The 25,282-nt window shown below is 44.5% G+C and overlaps 1 protein-coding gene across 1 annotated transcript in view; it reads right to left on the bottom strand.

Moving 5' to 3' along the window:
• Positions 1–25,282, bottom strand: part of LOC135218791 (acetoacetyl-CoA synthetase-like) — a 71,167-nt gene that overhangs the window by 34,165 nt on the left and 11,720 nt on the right. The window contains exon 3 of the mRNA XM_064255241.1: positions 16,444–16,655. Coding sequence (XP_064111311.1) covers positions 16,444–16,655 — 212 coding nt within the window. The remainder of the gene's footprint in view (positions 1–16,443; positions 16,656–25,282) is intronic.

Raw genomic sequence — 25,282 nt, 5'->3', positions numbered from 1 at the left:
AGGGGGGGGGGGGGGGGGGGAAGCAGACGCCACTGGTGGAGGAATACATAGAGAAGGATCCTGTGACGTCATCAGCGGGGCTGATACCATGGCATCTCTCCGACTCGAAGAAGCAGCAGCAGTCACTGGCAGAGCAATACAAGATGGCCGACCTTGGCTACCCACAAAGACGAGGCCGGGAGGAGGGGGGATGGCCTGGCCAGCCCGGGAAGGGAGGGTGCGAACCTCTATAAAATGCGCTAGCAACCCCTCCAAAGATGGGGGACCCCCTAGCCCACGCATCTTCCAAATTGCCATCCCCCATTTTGGACGCCTCCGACTCTGGAATAAATGAGAATGATGAAAAAGCCTCCCCCTTCCCGGGAATCAAATTAACTCCCGAAGAAGTAGGGGCAACATTACAAAGATCAGCCTGGTGGCCTCCCGATACTTCCAGCGATGAATCAATGGAAGAAAAGGAAGGAGACACAGGAACAACACTACTATGGGGGTTGAATACTGCAGGAGACAAAGCATCGGGAAGAGGTGAAAAACCCTCCCATGTAGGAAGAGTCGAAACCCTTCGATGTTCTGTCTTGCTATAAAACGACTTCCACTGCTCTTTAGGCCATGCCCAGCATTCCGTGCCAGGATTCGTTATGGTACAAAAATTAGAATGACACCTACTGCATGTGATGTGGGGGTCGTCAGCCGCTGCCGAAGCCAAAAAACAAGACTACGGAAAGCCTGGAATTCCAGGGCTCACACGTTGACGATGCCGAGAAGAAGCAGAAGTCATAATATCAGCCAAACACACACTAAAGACAAGCAAAACGGGCGATGAACTGGGAAAAGGCCAAGAGAGGTTAACACGACTCTCGCCCAGGCGGTCAAAGAAAAGACTGACGTACTGGCGTAGTTGCGTGGTCTTTGACCACCCTTCACCCAAGCTATGCATGCGTTGCCAGATATCACAAGAATCCTTGCTTTCATCTGCTTTTTAACTGGATCCAGCTAGGCGCTAGAAATTATCCTATTGTTAAGACCGAAGGTTTGTTCACGTATGAACAACTGATATATAATATATAATCACACTTATCTCTTTCTCCCCTCCCCTCCCACTGCTTCCTAACCTAGTACCCTCTAATTCCCTTTATTCTCCAACTCTTGACCCTCTACATAATTTCTAATATTTTCCCCTGAAACTCCTGCTTCAGTCAATATATCAGCTACTTGATCCTTTCCTTTTATCCATCTCACCTCCTTTATTTCCTCAGATTCTATGGTTTCCCTTATTGCTGCAATATCTATCTTTACTTTACTACTTACACCAATACTCGATTTGATGGCAGTCATTAGTGTTTTATTGGATGGATGGATGGATTATGAAATTTAGGGACAAGCCCAAGCACTGGGACCTATAATGGTCATTCAGCGCCGTAATGGAATGAAATAAATAATCTGATAATTAATAAAATGTAATTGAACGTGATGATAATCTGATGTGAATGAAACTTAAAACCTTATTTCATTAAAAAAATAAATAAATAAATAAAATAAAAATATTTTTTTTATATTAAAATACAATTAACAGTATAACTGCATACACTTGTGTGTATTAGGTGAAAGGTAAAATTGAATATTATTAAAATAAGTCAAATTTTATAGTAAATATCAATCTCTTTTAAGAACTTTACAAGATTATTGATATCAATATCATCTCCTAAAATATAAGAAAGTTGTTTCCCTGAAAGTCCGAATTTCCTGCGGGCAGCACCATACACTGGGCAACAAACCAGAATACTATGCTCAACTGTCAACAGGCAGTCACAGCGAGCACAGATTGGAGCCTCACTTCCTTCAAATATAAAGCTGTGTCAATCGGGAATGGCCAATACGAAGTCTCGTTAAAACAATCTCGGTCCTCCTGTCTCTATGAAATGAAGACTGCCAAAAATTCAAATTAGGTCTGATTGCTTTCAGCTTCTTGTTTCTGGCAAGGAAGTTTGAAGACCATCGCTCCTGCCATTTGTGGCGGATATAGCTTCGAATAGGAGACTTCATATCAATGTATGGAACTTCATGGATATCCAGTGATCTTTTATTACATACTCTTTTTGCTGCTCTATCAGCTTTTTCATTACCTTTTATCCCAACATGGGCAGGAACCCAGCAGAACGAAACAGCTTTGTGTTTGCAAGAAATTCGAAACAGCCACTCTTGAGCTTGGAGAATCAAAGGATGTGATGTATTACAAATATTAAGACTCTCCAAAACACTTTTAGAATCCGAATATATAACAAATTTCTTCTTCTTGGTACGATGAACAATAGCTAATGCTCTATTAATGGCAGAAAGTTCTGCTGTATATACTGTGGCCGAATTTGGTAGTTTTGCAGCCTCACAAGTGTCTTCTGTAATTACAACTAACCCAACTCCCTCTCTTGACTTGGAACCGTCTGTATAAATCTTATACGCACCATTATGAGTTACATCATGTTCTAAGAATAAACTCTTTGCCATTTTATCAGAAAGGTTCTTCTTGACCATAGTTTTGTTAAGCCATGGGGGGGAATCTGGAGGCATCTAACTGAGAAACATTCTGATTTTTTAGAGTATCATTATTCACTTCTTGATGTAGCCTTATCTGGAAGGGGACAGATGACCTTGGTTTAAATTTCCTGTTGTCAAGTTGGCGAATGACCTTATTGGAAGGATTTTCGGAACTGCTTTTTACGCGCATTATGTAGCGCAGACCCAGTTCCTCCCGTCGTAAGTCAAGTGGCAGTTGATGGGTATCTACATACAGACTCTCAACAGGAGATGTTCGGAATGCACCAGAGCAAATTCGTAATCCCATGTTATGGACAATATTGAGGTCGTTAAGTTTGCTTTTGCACGCTGAAGAATAAATCTGACACCCATAATTAGTGTTTTATTATCAGTATTAACCAATGCTTCTAAATTTCTCTCTCCTAGTGCCTCTTCCCACAAATGCTTGAAATATATCAATCCTTCCATAGCCTCCCCAACACTCAGGGCTTCTGCTTCAATGGTGGATTTTCCCAATCTCCTGGATTTCCTGGACTTCCACCATGGATTTCTCCTTTAACCATCTGCCAAGGATATAATATAACCAAGTTAAGTATGGCCATCTTCTATGTTCCTAAATGAAGCATCTGCAAAGGTTTCCCAGTAAATCTTTTCTTCTTCCATCTCACTTATTGTAACTTCACCCATCATGTTCTTAAGTTTTTCTCACAATTTTAATAAGCTTCTCCATATCTAGAGTCGTTCCTTCTTTAAATGCTTTACTTAATTCACTAACATAGTATGATATTTCTGGCATGGTATGTAGCAATATCCAATTCATCTGTCCTACCACCAATAGATACTCAGTTAACTCCTTTTGTTCGACCACTCTACTAACCATATATCTTCTAGCTTGTGGTTCTCTTATAGAATTTATATACTGCCACTGATTAAGGCAAAATCTATTCTTCTGCTCTACTACTATTCCTATATACGTACTTAAATCTTTTACTGTCTTGTTCTCCTCCTTGCAATTTCCCTTTCAATTTCCCAATTGTTTCCTTTAAAAATCCTTCAGTTCCTCCGAAGCAAAAATCATCTGTGTGTACACAAAATACCATTCAATTTATTCTTTATTCCAAAAGAATATATTAGGTTCTAGTCTACTTCTCTCACCTTTGAGCTCTTCCACTACTTTCACCACTATACTATACCATACTTTTGCTGCATCCTTGAGCCCATAAACAGTTTTCTTCCACTTCCATACTCCACTCCAACCATCTTCCCTAAGTGGCTTTAAATATACTTCTCTTTGTATCTCATCACCTTGAGAATATGCAGCTTTGACATCCAATGTATAACCATTCCAATTTTTCACTTTTATTATGGTCAAACAAAATTTTAAAATTTCAGCTTTCCATGTGGGAGCATTTTTTTCCCATTCTGCCATCTCTTCTTCAAACCCTCTGACTACCAATTTTGTTTTACATATCCTTCCCCCCCCCCCCTTTTATCTTTTCAGTTACTGTGTCAATTACCCAGATGTTGTGACACCAGATATAATACACAATCAATCAATCAATCAATTACTATCCATCTTGTAGATATAGCTTTTTGTCCAAAATCATTTATCTCTTCATACCCCTTGTTTTCTCTCCAACTATGAAGTTCTTTTTCTATAGTTTCCATTATGCTTCTATTCTCAAATCCTAGCAACACCTCTTCATCTTCAATTTTTTCTACCTGACTATAATCCCTCAAGTTAACCCACCCCTTGTCACCTGACTGTGAGTCTTGTACATTGTACGAATCAGCCCATGATTTGCTTGATTTTATCCTGCAAGACTTAATATAGTACATTCTTCTACTTGCCCTGTATCATTGTTTACAGCTCTAACTCTATTTCCCTTTTTGAATTTTGGTGTCCCTTCTGTTAACTCACTTTCCCCATCATATTCCATTGTTTCCTCTACCACATCTCTTTCTATAGCCTTTCTGTGTCTGCATTCCTTCTCCAGCCCACTATTATCTCCTGTCCTTCCTGTCTATCTACATTCCCTTTATTTGGGCCATCGGATCTACCTTTCACAACGTGATTTATCTATTCTAGAAGGTCTTTGAATCCTAGTAATGTCTATTCTAGCTACTTCTCTTAAAGAATCCCCATGTTTAACTACTACTGTTTTCCCTGATACTCCCACTACCTGAGCAGGTCCTCTCCATCCATTTTAATTTTCCCTCTTATAGAATACCTCATCTCCTACCACTGCTTCTTCAAATTTATGTTCTCTGACATTTTTGTTTAATGCAATTCTTATTTTATTACATGACTCATTTTGTATAAACACTTCTCTGGCCTTGTGCATTGCATTCAGTGTGTCCCTTACCATACAATCTTCCATCCCTTTCTCTCTGCTTGCAGGACTTGAACTCTCTTCCCCCATTAGATTAGGCAGGGAAGGGTTTTTCCCAAATACTAATTGTTTAGGAGAGAAACCTCCATTATTCATTAAGGAGTTCCTAGCACTCACTACCCATTTCAATGCTATGGACCAATCTACTTTCTCCTCCTCCATCATCTTTCTTACACTTCCCTTGATCATGCCTATGGTCTTTTCACATAATCCGTTGCTCCATGGAGATTCCGATGCTGTGGCTAATATTTTAATATTCCATCTTTCTGCCATTCTCCTTACTTTTTCGTTTTGAAATTCTCCCCCATTCTTTGACAATATTTTGGAAGGTGCTCCAAATATAGCAAACCAACCATCAAAAAGTGTCTTTATTATAGTTTATAGTTTCTTATCTTTTATCCAAATTGCCTGACAACACCTAGTTGCCATATCCACCAATACTAAGAACTTTCTCTCTTCTATCTTTCCCACATCCATTGCTACAACTTCATTAAACGTTTTACTCCAAGAAAAGCCTACTACTGGTTTAGTGAGATTTCTTTTGTATCTTGCACATATCTCACAATTTCCTATTTCCTCCTTTTCTTTCTGTATTGACCCATCACTCCATTGTGCTTCCTCTGTTAGCTTCCATATCTTATCCCCACTTCCGTGACCAAACAGTAAATGCAATTTCTTCATTGTGCTCTTAGTTTCCCGCCAGACTTTCCTTTCCCACCCTCCAGTAATAATTCTTCTACCTTCCTCCTCCTTACAGATATTCTTAAATGACCGTGTTTGTCTTCTCTTAACTTTACCTTCATTCCCCCTAATACTTCTATTATGACAATTTTCTTTCAAATTTATGGTCATACCCATTTTGCTCATGGTTTGCTTACCTATTAGCCATGGTGTATCACCCTGCAGAATTTCTGCTTCAAATAAAACTTCTTGTTTTTTAATATCACTGGTATTTCCATTACTCCTTTTGACTTATGTCTCACCAAAATTAAACACTTTATTAGACTCTGTCATAGTATCCTTCATTCTCATCAACTCTTCCTGACTCAAACCCATGACAACGCGTGCTAGTCACAATTCCCCGCAAACTGTCGATTTACACTGTGTATAAAATTGCATCAACCACTTCCCACAACTCTTCCTGTTTTATTAACTTCTCCTACATAAACTTTTTCTTCTTCTGGCCCAGTTTCTGTTTTCTGCTTATTTTATTCTTGTTTTGTTCCCATTTGCTTCCTATTCTGAAAATTCTAAGGACAATTCCTAGCCCAATGCCATTCCAAACTGCATATTGCACATAATGTTACTTTCCTTCTTTGTTTATAGGATTTCTTCCACCCTTACCTGTCCCATCTTCCCTGATATCTCTGGTTTTCCCTCCCTCTCCCAGAAATCGCATTGTCTTCCGACCCCCACAATTCCCATTCCTCTTTATTCCCTAATCCCTCGAATATTTTTTTCATTATTTGTGACACTGTTTCGTACTCTAACTCGCCTTGACCACAAGCTGCTAATACCATTTGTTTTTCATTTGCCGTGAGATTTGCTTGTTCTAATACATGATAACCCTTGACTTCTCCTTCAACCGTGCTTTTCTCCATTGCTCTGTCACACTCTGATGATGTCTTTTCATACCTAATTAAAAAGTTCCTCATCTTTTCAGTTGATTCTCTTCTCATTTGCATATAGTTGTTCAATCTACTGTAATTCTCCATTAATATGTCTTTTAGATATGCTTCATCTAGTTTGCCTAGGAGTATCTTCATACCCTCTGTACCCTTAAGTTTATCTCTATCTAATCCTTCTGCTATTTCTTGGGCTTTCCCTTTTAAAGCTCAGTCTTACCTCTATTGCCGGGTACTTTGTATCTTTATCTTCTCCAAACAATAGCCAATCTTCAACTTGACCTCTCCATCCTTTTTATTTTTCTTGTATCCCACTAAATCTCAGACATTCCCTTCTCCATCTAGTCTCCCTTTGTTCACTATCGGATCCAGACATCTTTGATCAACTGTCCTCTGCTACCAGTTTTGAATATTTTCCTAGCCTAATCTTTCCTTTTGTACACAAATATTCAATCTACCCACCAGTTCACGTTCTTCGATCCCAATATACTCCAGCTTACACCTTTGAACATCACCACACCAAGACTTACAACCCAAAAACTCCTATCTGACAGAGAGGTCTCTCCTACCAACCAAACAACCCACACACATGTCTCCTTCCTTTGTTTTTGTTTACATCCACCAGATGCCGCTGCCATCTTGACCTCTTTGAGGTCACATCCCATGATGTCACAACACAACTTAAATACATCAATAGACACCTAAAATCAACCATATGCTGTCCATACATTGGACATCCACCATATTTTGACAATGCAGAAAATAACAATAAGAATGAAATACTAACTTTACTAAACTGATATATATAATATATAATCACCATCTTCGGAAGTTTAGCGGAAACCAAAGATTGATTGCTCGCTTTCATAAAGAACAATGTGAGAGAAGGAGCCCCTGGAGAAAAAACTTCTGAAAAGTATTGTAATAAATACTGCACCAATGAAGCATATGGTGAGGACGTCGATTCTTGTTCCAGTTCCTCTTCATCAGAAGTTCCTGAGGCACCTCAGGCTTCTGAAGAACTTTTAGAATACGTACTATCCAATTTACTCTTTAAAGGAGTTAAAGAAGATCAACAGCCGAGTCAAAAGCAGCTGACAAAATCACTGTAGATTCATCAGTGTGCTTGGGAGTCACAGTAGAACCCCTCAAACGCAACACGTTTGGATCGAACCTGTCTCTCGACAACTTCATGCTCTGTATCTACAGGGTGCTCTGAGAGCCCAGGATGTTCGGGCACTTCAGGGAGCTCGGGAGCTTCCATTGCTTCCAACCGATCTGTCGGATCAGGACGCTCTACAAAAGAGCCACCTGAAAGAGGGTGCCCGGACGAAGAGTGACGAAAATCACTAGAAGTAGTGTGTTTAGCACTCGATGAGATCTGACGAACAGATGAAGAAGAGCAGCTATGATGTCCTCTTTAGTGATCAGGCGAAGAGAAATGCTCAGGGCTATCCCACTTGCTGCAAGAAGGCTGAGGACTGAAGGGAGGCTCCCTCAACTTTTTGATGGGTAGCAGCGGAGATTGATCCCTGAATGAAGACTGCCTCTTCATGGGGCGAGACTCATCAAGAAAATACCATTGGTGTCTCTTGTTCAGGGAAGAGTCTCCCGAACTCAACAAAAGACGAGACACTTCCAAGACACCTTTCCAGTGGTTGTCTCTTGACACAACCTGGGATACAACAGGTTGGTCTGAGGAGGCGACTGAGAGTGGGCAGACCCCACTGACCTTCCTTGGGACTCTGGTATGCCTCCTACCTGGTTCAGAGGAGTATGGCAGTGACCTTTGCCTAGGAGAATCAGCAGGATAAACAGCCACCTACTCCACTGGCACTTCACTTTTTTTCAAATTTAGCAAATAACACTTGCAATGACCCCACCTGGGACACTATACTCACTACTAAATTCAATGGGTTGGGAAGTGTGGGGAGGAGGAGTAGGTGGTCTAGGACAATGGATTAGAGCAGGAAAAGCAGGAATAATAGGAAGAAAAACAACAGGAACATCCACGCTACTAGGTTGAGATATTTTACCCTGACTAGCTACTATTTTTGAGCTAGCTTTAACAGCTGCCTTCCCCTTATGGTTTCTTTCTAATTTATTCAAGTGAGAATCTAAAGTCCTCCATTTCTGGTCACTCCAATCCTTGCACTCATCACATGTCATGTTCACATTGCATACTTGTCCTCTACAATTGGAGTAAAGGGTGTGAGAGTCATATGAAAACTTCGTCATTCGGGTATTGCAGCCTTTACTGCAGTACCAGAAACTCAAGAGCTAGTGTCAGACATGCCTAACTAGCTAACAAATTCACAATAATAACAATCTATATTAACAAAACACTGTCAAAACAATGTCAAAAGGCTACAATAAGTGAATACTTCACTAATTCTGAAAAATAACAATTTGTCGGAAATTGTATTTTTCCTAACTATACAAACCTGAGGTCCTTTAACAATAGGAAGGTACTTAGCGACAGCTAAACTGGTCGTAAGCTTCGAACAAGGGGGTTCGGTAGTTAACAACTTGTCCGGCAGTTGGCGGTCAGCTCGACTGCAAGGAGAGGAGTTATTTGTTCCGATACATATACAAACCCTTGGTCCTTTAACAATAGGAAGACACTTCTTGGTGGGTGGAATCTGAGTCTTATGAACAGACTGGTGTTCGTCCTACCTTGGATTCCCTCGTAAGAGCAGAGGGAGGGATCCTAGCCTCTGCCCAGCTGATCGGGGTGTGCACTGCAGGATCAGTGGTCAGACTTCTGGACCAGATTTATAAGAGGGAGTCAAGCGTACCTCTTATAAATAGCAAAAGGCAAGAACTAGTTCCTACTTCAAGAGCCAAAGTAAAGTTATGGGTTTGTCTCTTGTTGGCTTCCACTCCCCCCCCTTGTTGGGGAGTGGTGGATAAACACTCCTATCCCTACTGAAAGGGATAGAAAATGAGCTCGGTTGTGTAGCTTACCTGCATTGGCCTCCTGGTCAGCGTAGTGATGACCGCGGCCCTCTGCCCACAGGTAGAGAAGAACGAAGGAGGAAGAGAAGCCAGCCACACACTCTTTCACTTGTCCATTCATGCAGTCACACAAGGATGTGATGTTGTTCTGTCCACTCGGGTGCTGGGTAGACTACACAACTTGTTGAGCAGCCACCACGGGTCCCAAGGAAAAAGTGTCCAAGGACCTGTGGGTGATATCCCAAAACCTGCGCCAGGGAGAAGTTCTAGCGGAACACAAGGGTTGGATCAATACCTCTGACTTTGTGGGCTCTCGGACAAAGGGTAAGGGTGTCGTCACTGCCAGCTGTCTCGTACGCCCTCCTGATCACCTCACGCAGCCAGAAAGAAAGTGTGTTTTTGGAAACTTCTTTCTTGGTAACCCCGGTGCTAATGAAGAGGCAGATAGCGCCGTAGCGTCCTCACAGGACAAAGCAGCATCTCAACCGCATCATTATCAGTGAAATCCTTCAGGGAGGGGATCATGAAGGACTCAAACCGGTCGTCAGGGACCGAAGGATTCCGAGTCTTCACTACGAAGTTTGGGACGAAATCGAGCTTCATGGATCCCCATCCCCTAGAATGCTTGACATCGAAGGAAAGACCATGAAGTTCCCCTACTCTCTTCGCCAATGCCAGGGCCAGCAAGAAGAGGGTCTTGAGGGTCAGATCCCTGTCTGACGACTCTTGGAGTGGCTCGAAGGGTCTGCGAGTCAAACTCCTAAGGACGAGAGTCACATCCCATCCCGGGGGCCTGAGTTCCCTGGGTGGGTATGACCTCTCGAAGCTCTTCATCAGGAGGGAGATCTCGAAAGAAGAGATGTCCACAGCCCGCAGTTTAAGGACTAGGGCCAGGGCGGTTCTGTATCCTTTAACTGCAGAGACGGAGAGGAGCTTCTCTCAGCGAAGGAAAACGAGGAAATCCGCTACCTGTTGAAGAGTGGCTCAGAGGAGAGAGACTCCGTCCACGACACCAACCACAGAAGACGGACCACTTCCCCTGGTAGACAGCTGCAGAGGACTGTCTGAGGTATCCAGCCATCTCTGTTGCTGCGCTGTGAGAAAAGCCTCTTGCTCGCAAGAGATGTTGGATAACAGCAAGCTGTGAAGACACAGGGACTCGACGGACCGGTGGTACCGTTCTACGTGTGGTTGGCACAGGAGGTTGTGCCAGGGGGGAATCTCTCTCGGCGCTTCGGCAAGCAGAGCCAGCAGGTCCGGATACCAAACGGCCTGAGGTCATTTGGGCGCCACCAGGATCATCCGAAGGTTCGCGGTGATCAGCGCCCTGCTGATCACTTTGCGAATCAGACAGAACGGGACAAAGGCGTAGACGAAGAGGTTGTCCCACGGATGTTGAAGAGCGTCTTCTGCAGCTGCCCACGGGTCCGGCACAACTGTGTAGAAAACCTCAAGTTTTCTGTTGTGCGTGGTGGCGAACAGATCCACTACTGGACGCCCCCACAGGTCCAAGAGCCTTTCCGCCACGTCTGGATGAAGGGAACATTCGGTTCCTATCACCTGATCCCGACGGCTGAGCTTGTCGGCTACCACATTCCTCTTGCCTGGAATGTAGCGGGCCGAAAGCTCTACTGAGTGTGCAACGGCCCACTCGTGCACCTGCAACGTCAACTGGTGCAGCAGGAGGGACACTAGGCCTCCCTGCTTGTTGATGTACGCCACTACTGTGGTGTTGTCGCTCATCAACACCACCAAGTGTCCCACCAGACAGTCCCAGAACTCTTGGAGAGCGAGGAACTCTGCCTTGAGCTCCAGGACGTTGATGTGAAGGTGCTTGTCGTGATGGTCCCACACACCTGCAGTCAGCAACTCCAGGTGTGCGCCCCATCTCTCGGTCGATGTGTCCGAGAAGAGCAGCATCTCCGGGGGAGAGAGAGAGAGAGAGAGAGAGAGAGAGAGAGAGAGAGAGAGAGAGAGAGAGAGAGAGAGAGAGAGAGGAGGAGGAGGAGGAGGAGTGCGAAGAGGCACTCCTCTTACGAGGTTCCCGTCATCCAGCCACCAGGCTAGGTCCTGCCTCACCTCCTCCATGAGAGACACGGGGAAGAAGGGAGGGTCCTTTGGCTGTGAACAACACTCCTTTAGTCTCCACTGAAGAGACCGCAGGTGAAGACACCCGTGAGGGACTAGCTTCTCGAGAGACGACAGGTGACCGATCACGACTTGCCACTGCTGAGCTGGTTGCTCCTGTAGAGACAGGAACTGTCTTGCTGCTTCCCTGAACCTGCTGATCCGCGAATCTGTGGGGAAGACTCGCCCTGCTACCGCGTCGATCAGCATGCCCAGGTACTTCATCCTCTGCTTGGGCTCGAGATCTGACTTCTCGTAATTCACTATGATTCCCAGATCGCGGCAGAATTCGAGGAGTCGATCTCTGTCCTGCAGCAACTGCGAGCAGGAGCTCGCCAGGACTAACCAATCATTGAGATACCTCAAGAGACGTATCCCTACCGAGTGGGCCCAAACCGACACCAGCGTGAACACTTGCGTGAACACCTGTGGGGTGGTTGAGAGACCGAAACAAAGTGCCCTGAATTGGTACACCGTCCCGTTGAGGATGAAGTGGAGGTACTTCCTGGAGGATTGATGGATGGGTATCTGGAAATACGCATCCTTCAGATCCACCGAAAGCATGAAGTCGTCCTCCCTGATGGAATCGAGCACTGAACGTGCTGTTTCCATCGTGAACCGAGTCTGGCGAGCGAATTGGTTCAAGGGAGAGAGATCTATCACCGGGCGCCAGCATGTTTGCTCAGCATGGCTTCTACTTCCTGCCGAAGCGTCACGTCCTTGGTCTAGCCAGGAACGTAGGTTTGCAGATGGACCGGGTTGGAGGTGAGGGGTGGCCGAGACTCGAAGGGTAGTAGATATCCCTCCCAAAGGACGTTTACTATCCAGGTCTCCGCACCGTAGCGCTGCCATGTTGCCCAATGGCTCGCCAGGCACCCCCCCACTTCCGGCAGCAGGTGAGGGGGAACGCCGTCCCTAGCGTTTCCCTCCTCTCTTCAACTTCTTCCCAGATCCTCCTCGAGAGAAGGACTGGGAGGAGGGCTGGTTGCGGTCACTCCTTACAGCAGAAGTCGAAGGCAGAGTCTTTCCTCTCGGCTTTGACGAGGCGACCGTCTTGGCCGCAGAGGAAGCGCTAGCTAAGCTCTTGGGCTTAGCCGCAGTCGTCCGAGGTTGCCCAGCCACCTTGGAGACTGCCTGGTGGACAAGACAGTCACTGTCGTCAGTGCGCCACTGTTCCACCGCAGTGTCCACCATCTCTCTGGGGAAGAGAAAGGAGGAACTCCGCACCGGTCCGTTGCGAAGACCCAGAGCCGCCTCACGCCCAGCCGACCTGGTCACTCGGGTGAGAACAGCGTCTCTTTGCCGGAGAACCAGGTTGGCCCACAGGTTAGCCGTCTGGTGGGCCAGGTAGGCAATGGCCCTACCCCCAGAATGGCACAGTCTCACAAAAGCAGGGTCCCCTTCAGGAGTGATGTTCCCCAAGGAGGCCGCAGCTTTCGACACTGAGGGACCACAGGACGAGCCATGAGACTGCTTGGAATGCTGCCATTGTGGTAGATTCCAAGGCAAGTGCCTCCTGCTGTGAGAACCAAAGGTTCCCCAACAGGAGCTGCAGCAGAGACACCCCCGGAGTTAGCCTAGCTAGCTCCGGGTTAACCTGTTTGGGCAGCAGAGGGTCCTCTGAAGGCGTGTAGAAGTGCCTTTGAAACGGTAGAGGTGGAGGAAGGAGCTTGGCAGACCTACTGGACCAAAGCGAACCCTTCTGTCCGGAGACGAGAGCGTCCACTTGGCTCAGCACGCTGTCAGCCAAGGCCAATCGCGGCAGACCCACCGTCGTCCTGGGTTCCTTCTTAGGTCCCCTGAATGACTCCAAGCCCGATGTGGGCTCAGTAGGTGGGAGCGGCGATCCTTCTCCGAGGTCGTTGTGCTGACAAATCAGCGCAATTACCTCAGCAAACGACCTCTGGATCTCAGGAGTGACTGCATCCTGTGGAGACGGACCGTCAAGCCCGTCCAACGAGAATGCCTCCTGAGACCCTCCTCCTTCCACAGGAGGAACCACGACAGACCCCTCCTGGTCTCCTCCAGCCACTTGCGCATACGATCTGGTTGGTCCGAGGACCGTGCCAGGTTCGTAGGCCGTCGTGGCGGGATCGCCGCTCCTCGCGATCACTCCTGATCGCCTCGCTCTTCCCAGTGAAGCCCGAGGAAGTTGAAGGGATCGGAGAAGCAGACCTGACGCTCACCCCTCCCCCACCGGCAGAACCGGTGTGCTGAGGGGGCTGCAGGCGATCGCCAAAACGCGGTGGCGATCGGGTTGCAGGCCTGGTCGAGCGGCTCTCCCAGGGAGAGCGGCTGGACCGAGAACAGTGGCGATGGTCCTGAGCGTCAGAAGAGCTGCTGCTGGTCCCCCTCTCCGCCCAGTCCCGGTAGGAGCGGCGGTCAGGGGACCTGCAGAGTCCGCTATCATGGAGGGAGCGAGGCCTGTCCTCACGGCGCGTCTTCCGCTCTGTGCCTGGATCCTGGCACTGAGCGGACTCGGTTGCCTGGGTCTTGGCTGTACGGTCACCCGCAGGTGACCATAAACTCGGTGACTCTTGCGAACGAGAGGCCGAGACGGTACCTGGCGTCGAGGCAGAACCTCTGGCGCCAGGTGAGGTGGTACCGGTGTTAGCCGGCACTCCTCCAGTCCCCGTCTTCTTCTTCCTTGCAGAAGGAGAGACGGGCCCCGTTCCTGAAGGAACAGGAGGACCGACGGAAGTCCCAACTGTCCCACCGGTGTGGGACGGACCCTTAGAAGTCTCAGCGCGAGCCTTCTTAGGGGGGGAGGAGGCAACCTTCTTCTTCTTCAGCTGTGGAACCTTAGAAGTTGAAGGGGAAGCGGCGGCAGACAACGACGACGACGAAGAAGACGACGAAGACGAAGACAACACCTTCCTCCTCCTCCTCTTCTTCCTTGTCAGCTTCCTCAGGACCACCGTCAGGTCTTCCATCCAGGACGGAGCTGGGGCAGTTGCTGAAGCAACAGGGCCCAACTGCACCTGTCCGGAAGGACCTGGGGTGGGAGCAGCAACACCACGGGCAGGAACGACGGCGACAGGAAGTGGTACTAGGGCTGGAGCGGCAGCATACTCAGGAACAGGAGGCGGGGCAGGAACCGGCAGCATCCTTTGCACAGGAGGCAGGTCTAGAGGAGAGCTCTTGGGACACCGGAAGTCCAGGGCTGTAGCAGGAGCGGCAAACCCAGGTGGTGGCGTCACAGCGAGCATCGAAACCTCCGGCAGCGGTCCCTGCACAGCGGTTGTCGGGGTCACCGTGGCTACGTGCTGAGTGTACACCAGGTGTGGCGGAGCAGCGTAGCCCGGCGTGGACACCATCGTGGTAGTCGGCCCATGTGTTACCAGCATGGCCCCTCTTGCCAGGTGACTCAGCAGCCCCTGGACCGTCGGTGTCCCTTGCAGCCCCAGCGAGTACCAGGCCCGTCCAAGATCGTCCCCCGTGGCCAGCAAGTCTGAGGAAGGAAAAGTTGGGTGAGTTAGTGGGGAGGTCTCCCCTCGCCCAGGGGGGACAGTTCCCACCCTGAGCAAACGGAGGACCCCAAGTACAACTGGATGTCGGGGTATCTCACCCCCCCCCCCTCCACGCTCGACTGATCAAGAGAGGAGAAGGAGTGAGAAACCTCCCTCGAAGGGGAAGGAGCCATACGAGGGAGCTGAGAAGGAGGGGAGAATTGAGGAAGACGTGTCCACGCCAACGACTCCTTGGCCGGCTTGTGCGGCTTCTTCCTCCCCCCATAGCACTCCCACTGCTCCTCCGACCAAAAAATACAAGTACACCACATGTCTCGGTGCGAGAGCATTCTCGCCCTCTACACCAAGTACAAAAATCATGAGGATCAACCTCTACAGATGATCGGGAGGCCCCACACTTATGGCCGTCCACACCAGGGCACAATCTGCGGCTGATGGGGGGGCGAGGGGGTCTCTCCGCTCGTGGTTCCATATCCATAACAATGAAGCACTGTATGAATAAAAAAACACACATGTACTTACTAATATCCTCTGCACTAGCACACAGTAAAAGGAAAAGCAAAAAAGTCTTCACGCAGCGAAGCAAACCAAGCATATGACAGAAGCGGGCAGAGAGATGAGCAGCATGTCCATCCACTAGCGCGGCCGAAAGCAAAGTGACTCTTCTCCTTGCAGTGGAGCTGACTGCCAACTGCCGGACAAGTAGTTAACTACCGAACCCCCTTGTTCGAAGCTTACGACCGGTTCAGCTGCCGCTAAGTACCTTCCTATTGTTAAAGGACCGAGGGTTTGTATACGTATTGGAACAAGACAAAATTTCAAATACCAAGCTGCTTTGAAGAACACCGTGTTGACGGTATCCACGGCAGAAACAAATGGAGCTGTTAGGGTAGTTGTTCCTCTTCCCTGCCATATAAATGGGCATAGCTAGACACTTTTAGAAAGAAAAGAATCACTACCGCGAATTTGGAAAATTCAAGCTGCTGTCGATTAGAAACTCTTAGCTAAGTAATTACTGGGTAAGTTACTTATATACACAAAAAAGTTTTCATTAACTAATTATCACCACCAAGACAGCAAACCAAAATACACCAGAAAAGGAAGTACAAGCTAAAGTGTAAAATTACACATATCACTTGAGAGAAAGAAATAAATATCAAGCATTAAAAGTAAGGTTTTCTTAGCATTTTTGACGATTTTCGATGATGTTCCGGCTTACGACATGTCTCAAGAACGGAACCGCCATCGTAAACCGGGGACTGTCTGTACTACCTTACATCGCAAATAAATTTCTAAAAACACTGTACCACATATAACAGAATAATCAAGATTCCTTACTGTTACTCCAAAATCAGGAGAAGTAGAACTCCAGACAGCTCCAATAGCAGCAGTACCAAGCATAGCTTCTACTGTCTGCAAACAATTTGGCATGTATCCAACCACCCGATCTCCAGCTGACACTCCACATCCCTTCAGTGCCCGAGCATAGCTACCAACATGCTTGTACAGCTGTTTGTACGTTATAGAAGCGATTCCTTTCTGACCCTCTCCTGCATGATTAAAATGATTTTGCTTTCAAACAAATTTTTCATACAAAGTTCATAAACTTGTGAAATACTAGTAAAAAAACTTCTTTCATTCCTTAATTTCTTTCCATAATACATGTCCCATAATTTATCTCTCAAACTCTGAAGACCCTAATCTTAAAAGTTATACTGTATTAACTCTTCGGATTAAAAAATTCTGAAAACAGTTTTACAGACTCCAACCTACAGTTCCACATTCAGTTGGGCACACAGCTGGTGAAGGCTTGGGGGTATTTACCAAAATGTAGGCAGCAATTCATCCAGGAAACATTTGGTTGGAATTTTACTAAAAAATTCATGTTTATGCAAAATATATGGAAACAATTCTGTAATTTAGGTTGTGTCTAGTTTAAAAATACTGTAGTTTGAATTTTCTGTGCATGTACATACAGTACATTCAAACTGTTTAGCTGATTATGGAATACCAACAAAATTATACTAGACTCACAACAGGCACAATTTTAAGGTTCAGTAGAACTGCTTATGACTTCTTACATTTATAAACACATAATCTTATGGTGCATTCTCCTTAACATGTTGGTAGTCATTGCTGTAGCTATTAGCTACAGTACAGATGTTTTCTGGTAAATGGTTGTTGGTGCTATTTGAAGGAAGCCTAGCTCACCTGCTGTAATTTGCCATTTTACTGATGAAATCTCACTACAACAGGTGAGTAACCAGCTGTTGGTATTAGTCTATTATGGCAAGCATTTATTCAGTATATTGTGATTTTTATGAATGTTTTTCCCACAACAATGTAGTACTACTTTTGGTTACTGTACTTATTATCCTACCTTCTAATCATATGCCTATTATAAGCACTTTCCATTTATGATTATTTTGATGATTTTCCTAAAAATTAAAGTAACATACAGAACTCAAAATGGATTTCTTGATCAGTAATTTGGTAAGTATGGGATGTCTGCATGAACCTTTCAACCTCAAGATGCATATTATATCTTACTTTTCATCTGTTCCATTTAGCACCTTCCAAACTTGCTATCCAATTTTTCCAACTTTGTTTTATTCTTTTTAAATAACTGAATATCTTATTTATCAGTATTTTCAAAAGCCCTTAAGATTTCAATTCTAATTCGTGTGTGAGTGAAACATCAACAGCATGCAACATAGACTTTTCTATCAGAGAATCTATAACTGAAATAGAACTGTCAAGAAAATCATTTCTAAATTTAATACTTGAAAACAAAATTTGTTCATAGAAACCCACTATGCACTTTTAGAGCCCAAAGTTGTGGCCGTCAAACGTCCAGACACATCAGTTCCATGCAGAAAATTATACACATCCTGTAGTACTGCACAAGCATGGGTTAGATACCCAAGTCTACAGCTTTCTGTTGAGAGAAGGGCACTCCTACAAGGAATGGATTTGTATAAATAAATTTTTTCATTAACCTAAATCCTCCATTATGTACTGTTGATTTTCTATGATGTAAGCCACGTTTTCTTCAACATAATTCACTAGAAAATGAGAACTAACAAATAGTTTCCTTCCTCCACTCTGATGTAAAAAATCTATGCAAATTGAAGTATTATTCAAGTCTAGACAGCCCAAGTTGTTGTTTGAAACCCAATGGTTACAAATTTACATGTGCTTTTTAACAAACCCACTACAGTAAAGCCCGGTATTTGCAGGGGATGGGTACCAGACACCCCTGTGAATAGCTCAAATCTGTGAATACTTGAAACCCCTCTGAAAATGCTTGAAAAGGCCTATTTTGATAGTTAAAAAAATTCTAATAATGATAATACCTGAGTATTTAATCATTTTATCACAAAAAGCGCATTTAGTCATAAAAATTATATCAAAATACAGTAATTTGTGAATATTTCTCAGTGAAAAATACCGTGAATAGGCGAATCTGCGGGGTTTACTGTATTTAAAAATACCCAGAGCAACAATTTAGGGGGGGAGGATTGAGATGCTGATAACCTAAGACTGATTAATTGAGGATTAATAATGAATCCTCAATTAATCAGTCACCCAGCAAAGATTACTTATCAATCTTTGCTGAGTGACCTTTTGGGTTAATAAGAGCATTGGAATCCTTGTCTCTCAAGGAAACCAGGAGTTTTTTGGCATGAGTCAGTCACCTCTACATCCCCATCACCATCCCTTCCTCCTTCACTACGACCATGCAGTCTTAATCCTTCACCTCCTTCTTGACCTTCTATCCTTCAGGTGTCACCCAAGCCCTCTTCACTCCTTCCTCATTTATCCATACTACATAGCCAGCCACATCATCTCAAGCTGCACTCTCACAATGCATCAGTGGTCTTAAGGTTCTTCATTTCCCAGCCTCTTACAAAGTGAGATCCCATCCATTTCAGAATCCTAATTTCTGTTTGCTCCAACTTCTGTTACTCCTTCCTTCTCAATGCTCATATATCATGCTTCTGAATCAAACATCATTATCATTGGTCTGAATACAGTAGATGATTATTTTCAGTATAGTACGTACGTATTTGGCATTCTTTTGTCACCACACTACCCCTGCCAACTCCCTTTGGCATTCTTTTGTCACCACACTACCCCTGCCACCTACCGACACTTCTACATGCGGCTTTTAACTGACAGATTGATTAGGGGGTCTACGACTAAAGGCCAAGCACTAGAAGCCATCAGGGTTATTCAGCACCTCTGAATCTAAAATTTTATTGAATAACTAGGGGGCTAAAATTTTCTCCCATTACAGAATATATATACAGTAAATAAATATATACCCCCATAAAAATTTATATTTTGCTAAAAATCTTGACCTCTCGTAAGCGCCCATAAGGTTTTCTACCATCTTTTGATTGCTTTCTACAAAAATTTCCCATATATTTTGCCATTTCTCTCAGGCCTTTTTTTTTATGTAAGGGAAAAATCTCTAAATGGTAATGCAATATTTCTTTGTGGACCATCATGAATTGCCCTTTTCGCTAGCTTATCAGCCTTTTTGTTTCCAGCTATTCCTGTGTGTGCTGGTACTCAACATAAGTTTACGGTTTTCCTTTTTCAATTAACTAAAAACAACCATTCTAAAATCTCTAAAATCAGAGGATGTTTTGAATAAAAATTCATGGCTTGAATCGCACTTAGAGAATCTGTGAAAATAAACTGTTATCTTCACAAAGAAAATTTTCTTAATTGAAACTAAAATGGCATATAACTCAGCTGCAAAAATGGAGCAACAATTAGGTAATGATCTGCAGAGTTCAAAATTCGGAAAAACTGCTCCATAGGCAACACCAGTATAAGATTTGGAACCATAAGTATGTATACAGATATCACTTTCATGCTGAGATGCATGCTCTAAAAAAGTAAGTCGCATCACTTCCTCTGATATATTCTTCTTGGATGAATTAAAGTAGTTACAATATCTAATATACGGTAGCTTCCAAGGTGGGATTACTGAAAACTTGAAAGACAGAACACGAGTAATGGTTATGTTTAAATTGGTCATGATTTCCCGTACTCAAGGCAAATGGGTGTGGTATTTTTGAATGGTCTCTAAAATAAGGAAAATATCTTTCATTTCTGACTGCAATGCTAGCTAAAGAATTTGGAATTCTCAGGAACCTAATCCAGCTTCGCACCAGCAAAGTCTGGAAATGGAGATCCAGAGGAAGCTCTCCAGCATCCACTAACATACTTTCAATGGGAGAAGATCTAAAAGCTCCTGTAGAAATCCGAATGCCTGCATGATGAACAGAATAAAGAGCTTTTAATTTATACAGAGGGGCAGATGTGAACACTTCGCAACCATAAGCTAACTTTGGTAAAATAATAGCTTTTTATAATGAGGAGCTGTGTTCAGTCAGCACCCCATGAAGTATGAGATCATACTCTTAATAGATCTAGTTCCTTTACACATTTTGTTTTCAAGTCAAATATTAATCCAAGGAATTTGGTTTCTGTCTTACAAGGGATTCGTTGTCCATTTATAAATAAATCAGGATTGGGATGAGCTCCTCTTAGGCGGCAAAAGTGTACTATTATAGAGTTTTGGTGATAGAAAATTTGAACCCTCTTTTCTCAGCCCATGTGACAACTTTGTTAATATTGAGTTGTAATTGTCGCTCTGCTACTGCCATCTTTGAGGATGCAAATGACAAGGAGAAGTCATCCACAAACAGTATATAAAAATTGAGGATGCAAATGACAAGGAGAAGTCATCCACAAACAGTATATAAAAATTGAGGATGCAAATGACAAGGAGAAGTCATCCACAAACAGTATATAAAAAATATCTTTAGAAATTATTTTAGTAATGCCATTGATTGCTAATGCAAATAGGGTGACACTCAAGACACTACCTTGAGGCACTCCTCCTTCTTGTTAATGAATAACTGACATTGTTGCTCCAAATTGCACCATAAATCTTCGCAATTTTAAAAAGGATTTAATAAAAAGTGGTAGTTCTCCTCTCAAATCACAATTGTACAAATCTTACAAAATTCCATGCCTCCATGTAGTATCATAAGGTTTTTCCAAATAAAAAAAAGACTGTAATATGATGTTCCTTACTTGCAAAAGCTTCACAAATAAAGTTTTCCATTCTTACTAAAACATCTGTAGTAGAGTGCATATTTCTAAAACCGCATTGAGCTTCGGAGGGGAAGTTGTTGCTTTCCAGATACCACACTAGACGAGTAATGACCATTTTTTCCATAACTTTATGAGACATGATGTTAAAGCAATAGGACAGTAGCTGCTTGTTAACAGGCTATCTTTTCCTGGCTTGGCAAATGATAGAATCCTTGCTAATTCCCACACTAAGGGAAATAGGTGATCTCTAAAAATGATATTGTCATGATACAATAAAGTTTTATACATACTTACCTGGCAGATATATACTTAGCTATAGACTCCGTCGTCTCCGACAGAAATTCGAATTTCGCGGCACACGCTACAGGTAGTCAGGTGATCTACCGCCCTGCCGCTGGGTGGCAGGAATAGGAACCATTCCCATTTTCTATCAGATTTTCTCTTCCACCTGTCTCCTGAGGGGAGGCTGGGTGGGGCATTTAATTGTATATATCTGCCAGGTAAGTATGTATAAAACTTTACTGTACCATGACAATATCATTTTTATACATTCAACTTCCCTGGCAGATATATACTTAGCTGATTGGCACCTTTGGCGGAGGGTAAGAGACAGCTAATTACTGAATAGACAGGAAAACAACATACGTTGTAGGTAACAAAATATAAGAAACCTTGGTTCCTACCTGTGTCGGCGAAAGACTTCATGGCTACTGCCTAGGAGCTTACATCGCCTCAAGAGCCTCAGCGAGGTAGTGACCTCATGCTAAGAGTTCTTGATGGTCTGTCAATGGGGTCTTATCCACTTACTCGACAGAACCTAAGGATCTTTGTCAATGGGGTCCTATCCACTTACATGACAAAACACCTTGCCAAATGGCATCATCAAAGAGCATAACACCGATCCCGATCACCTGATCCTAACACCGGGGTTAGTACTACGATTGAAAGGAGTTATCCCCCCAACATCCTTTCAAACGACCGTAAAAAACTCAAAACCAAACAATTTTTTAGTTATAAACATGACATTGTCATGATACAATAAAGTTTTATACATACGTACTTACCTGGCAGATATATGCTTAGCTATAGACTCCGTCGTCCCCGACAGAAATTCGAATTTCGCGGCACACGCTACAGGTAGTCAGGCGATCTACTGCCCCTGCTGCTGGGTGGCAGAAATAGGAACCATTCCCATTTTCTATCAGATTTTCTCTTCCACCTGTCTCCTGAGGGGAGGCTGGGTGGGCCATTTAATTGTATATATCTGCCAGGTAAGTATGTATAAAGCTTTATTGTATCATGACAATATCATTTTTATATATTCAACTTCCCTGGCAGATATATACTTAGCTGATTGGCACCTTTGGCGGAGGGTAAGAGACAGCTAATTACTGAATAGACAGGAAAACAACATACGTTGTAGGTAACAATAATATAAGAAACCTTGGTTCCTACCTGTGTCGGCGAAAGACTTCATGGCTACTGCCTAGGAGCTTACATCGCCTCAAGAGCCTCAGCGAGGTAGTGACCTCATGCTAAGAGTTCTTGATGGTCTGTCGATGGGGTCTTATCCACTTACTCGACAGAACCTAAGGATCTTTGTCAATGGGGTCCTATCCACTTACATGACAAAACACCTTGCCAAATGGCATCATCAAAGAGCATAACACCGATCCCGATCACCTGATCCTAACACCGGGGTTAGTACTTCGATTGAAAGGAGTTATCACCCCAACATCCTTTCAAACGACCATAAAAAACTCAAAACCAAACAATTTTTTAGTTATAAATAATATTATTTAAGGATCAGTACCAGCTCCCTGTCCCAGCACAGTATCCGCTGATACATAAGGTCCAAGAGAAAAGCACTTTTCATAAGTCACTCTGACGTCTTTTAGGTAATGGGAAGCAAACACTGAGTTACATCTCCAATACGTTGCAGCTAATATGTCTTTCATTGACATATTCCTATTAAAGGCTAGGGAAGTTGCAATTGCACGTACTTCGTGTGCTCTAACCCTAAGCAGCTTAAATGAACGTCTAGAATCAGGATGGCTAAGTTCATGCCGATGGTCAGATATTCTTCTGACCACCACAGAAGATCCTCTAGGCAAGAATCGTCCAAGATTATCACTGTGCTCTCTTCCCAAAAGCCCCAGCGATTCCTGAGACATGCCTGCAGAGAGCGCATCCGGAGACGAGACCCTGGAATCAGAAGAGAGAGGGAAGACATTCTCCCTAACAGGCTCTTCCACGCACTCACTGGTTGAGCTCTGACCGACATGAAAGCTTCCAGCTGACAAAAAACTATCCGCACACGTTCCTGCATCGGGAAAACCTTCAAAGGACAAGTCTGAATGTTCATCCCCCAAATAGGTCATAGCCTGAAAAGCTTCTTCCGATGACGGTTGAATTAACCAGTCGTTGAGGTATCTTCTCATGCGGAAGCCTCGACGATGCATGATTCCTGAAACAGGAGACATCACCCTTGAAAATACTTGAGGTGCTGTGGTCAGACCAAAGCAGAGGACTTTGAACTGGAATGTTCCTGATAGATCCGAGAACCGAAGGAAGTTCTGAGATTCCTGATGTATCAGAATCTGGAGAGAAGTGTCCTTGAGAACAACAAAGCGGTTGAGCCCCAAAAGGTCTATGATAGGTCTCCAAAATCCTCCCACTTTGGCTGTAACAAACATCCGACTGTGATAACCCAGAGACATGGAAGCAGGTTCTATTGCTCCCTTCTCTAACAAGGAATGAATCTCCTTTGCCAAAGCTATCCCTCTCATGGACGACGGGGAATAACTGGGAAGAAATACAGCTGAGTTGTACCCGATCCTCAAGACCAAGACCACCCAACTCTCTGCTCCCCACTTCTCCCAGATGACTGCGAAGTGGGAGGGACAACCTCCTATTGTACAGACGAGGGAAATGTCTCCTACTTGCGAAAACCCTTTTTCGCCACAGTGGCTTTAGCAGAAGTTGCAGAAGCACTCTTAGTAGGGAAACAAACCTTCTTTGGTAACCTAACCAGGGCTGGAACTGGAATGCTTCTCTGGGGCAGGCATTCTAGAGCCTCTAGGAGATCTAGTACCTTGAGCCGCAACCTGGATCATCACTTGTTGCGACTCTACAGCCGAAGTCGAGGAAACGCACCATCGCCGACACATCCTCCTCCTTGAAGAAGGTATCGCTGAGTGCAATGGGAGCCCACGACAGAGCCCTCTTATTGACGTCCGGAAAATGAGGGGGGCAGATGGCTTAGATATAAGTCTCTCCTCTTCTTCCCAAAGAACATAGTGCACCCAGTTGAGACATTAGCCTGATACACCAACCCCATTGACACTGAAGTTATCAGATTGTCAAATAAAACCGGATCCGAAGGCACATACCCGTCCCGTTTCAAGAAACCCATTAGACCAGACAACATCCACGTAGAATGTGATAATGCCTCTGACTGATGGCGGAACGTATCTTCCAAGAAATTAGACTCCCGCAAAGAAACCCCTACTAGCCTAGATGATGAAGGAACTCTAGACAGAAGCGCCTCCACTGATTCATTCAGAGGCACTATGTTACCAACCGATGGGTTACCCGCCACACCGTAATACCCCTTCTGAATAGGAAGCAAGGTTGAATCCTGCTTACCTGAACCAATGAGAGCAGCCAACTTGTTGTCCGCCTCCTTCAAAGCCTGCTCGACACAACTAAACCAAACTAACTTATTACGTTTGAAGAACCGCAGGTTTTGTAGAATACAATATTTCAAACATTGCCTGATTAGGCTGTACTGGAACCTAAGGAGCTTTCGAGCACGGATATAGTAAGTGAATGAATTGTCATCCGCTTGTATTCATTTGAAGTAGCCTGAGGAAAGGCAAATTCCTGAACTTATTCATCTTCCCCTACACAACCTTCTACATCTGGATCGTCCGGTTGGGCTGAAGCATGAAAAGAGGCAGAGCGACCACCAGGAGAAGCTAACCCCAAAGGGGAACCTGGTACTTCCAACGGGGGCACCAACCACCGAGGTTGAATA

This window comes from Macrobrachium nipponense, chromosome 1, assembly GCF_015104395.2.
Source record: "Macrobrachium nipponense isolate FS-2020 chromosome 1, ASM1510439v2, whole genome shotgun sequence".
NCBI classification, from domain to species: domain Eukaryota; kingdom Metazoa; phylum Arthropoda; class Malacostraca; order Decapoda; family Palaemonidae; genus Macrobrachium; species Macrobrachium nipponense.
The sequence above is the reverse complement of the archived record's forward strand: the minus strand, read 5'-3'. Positions and strand labels throughout refer to the sequence as shown.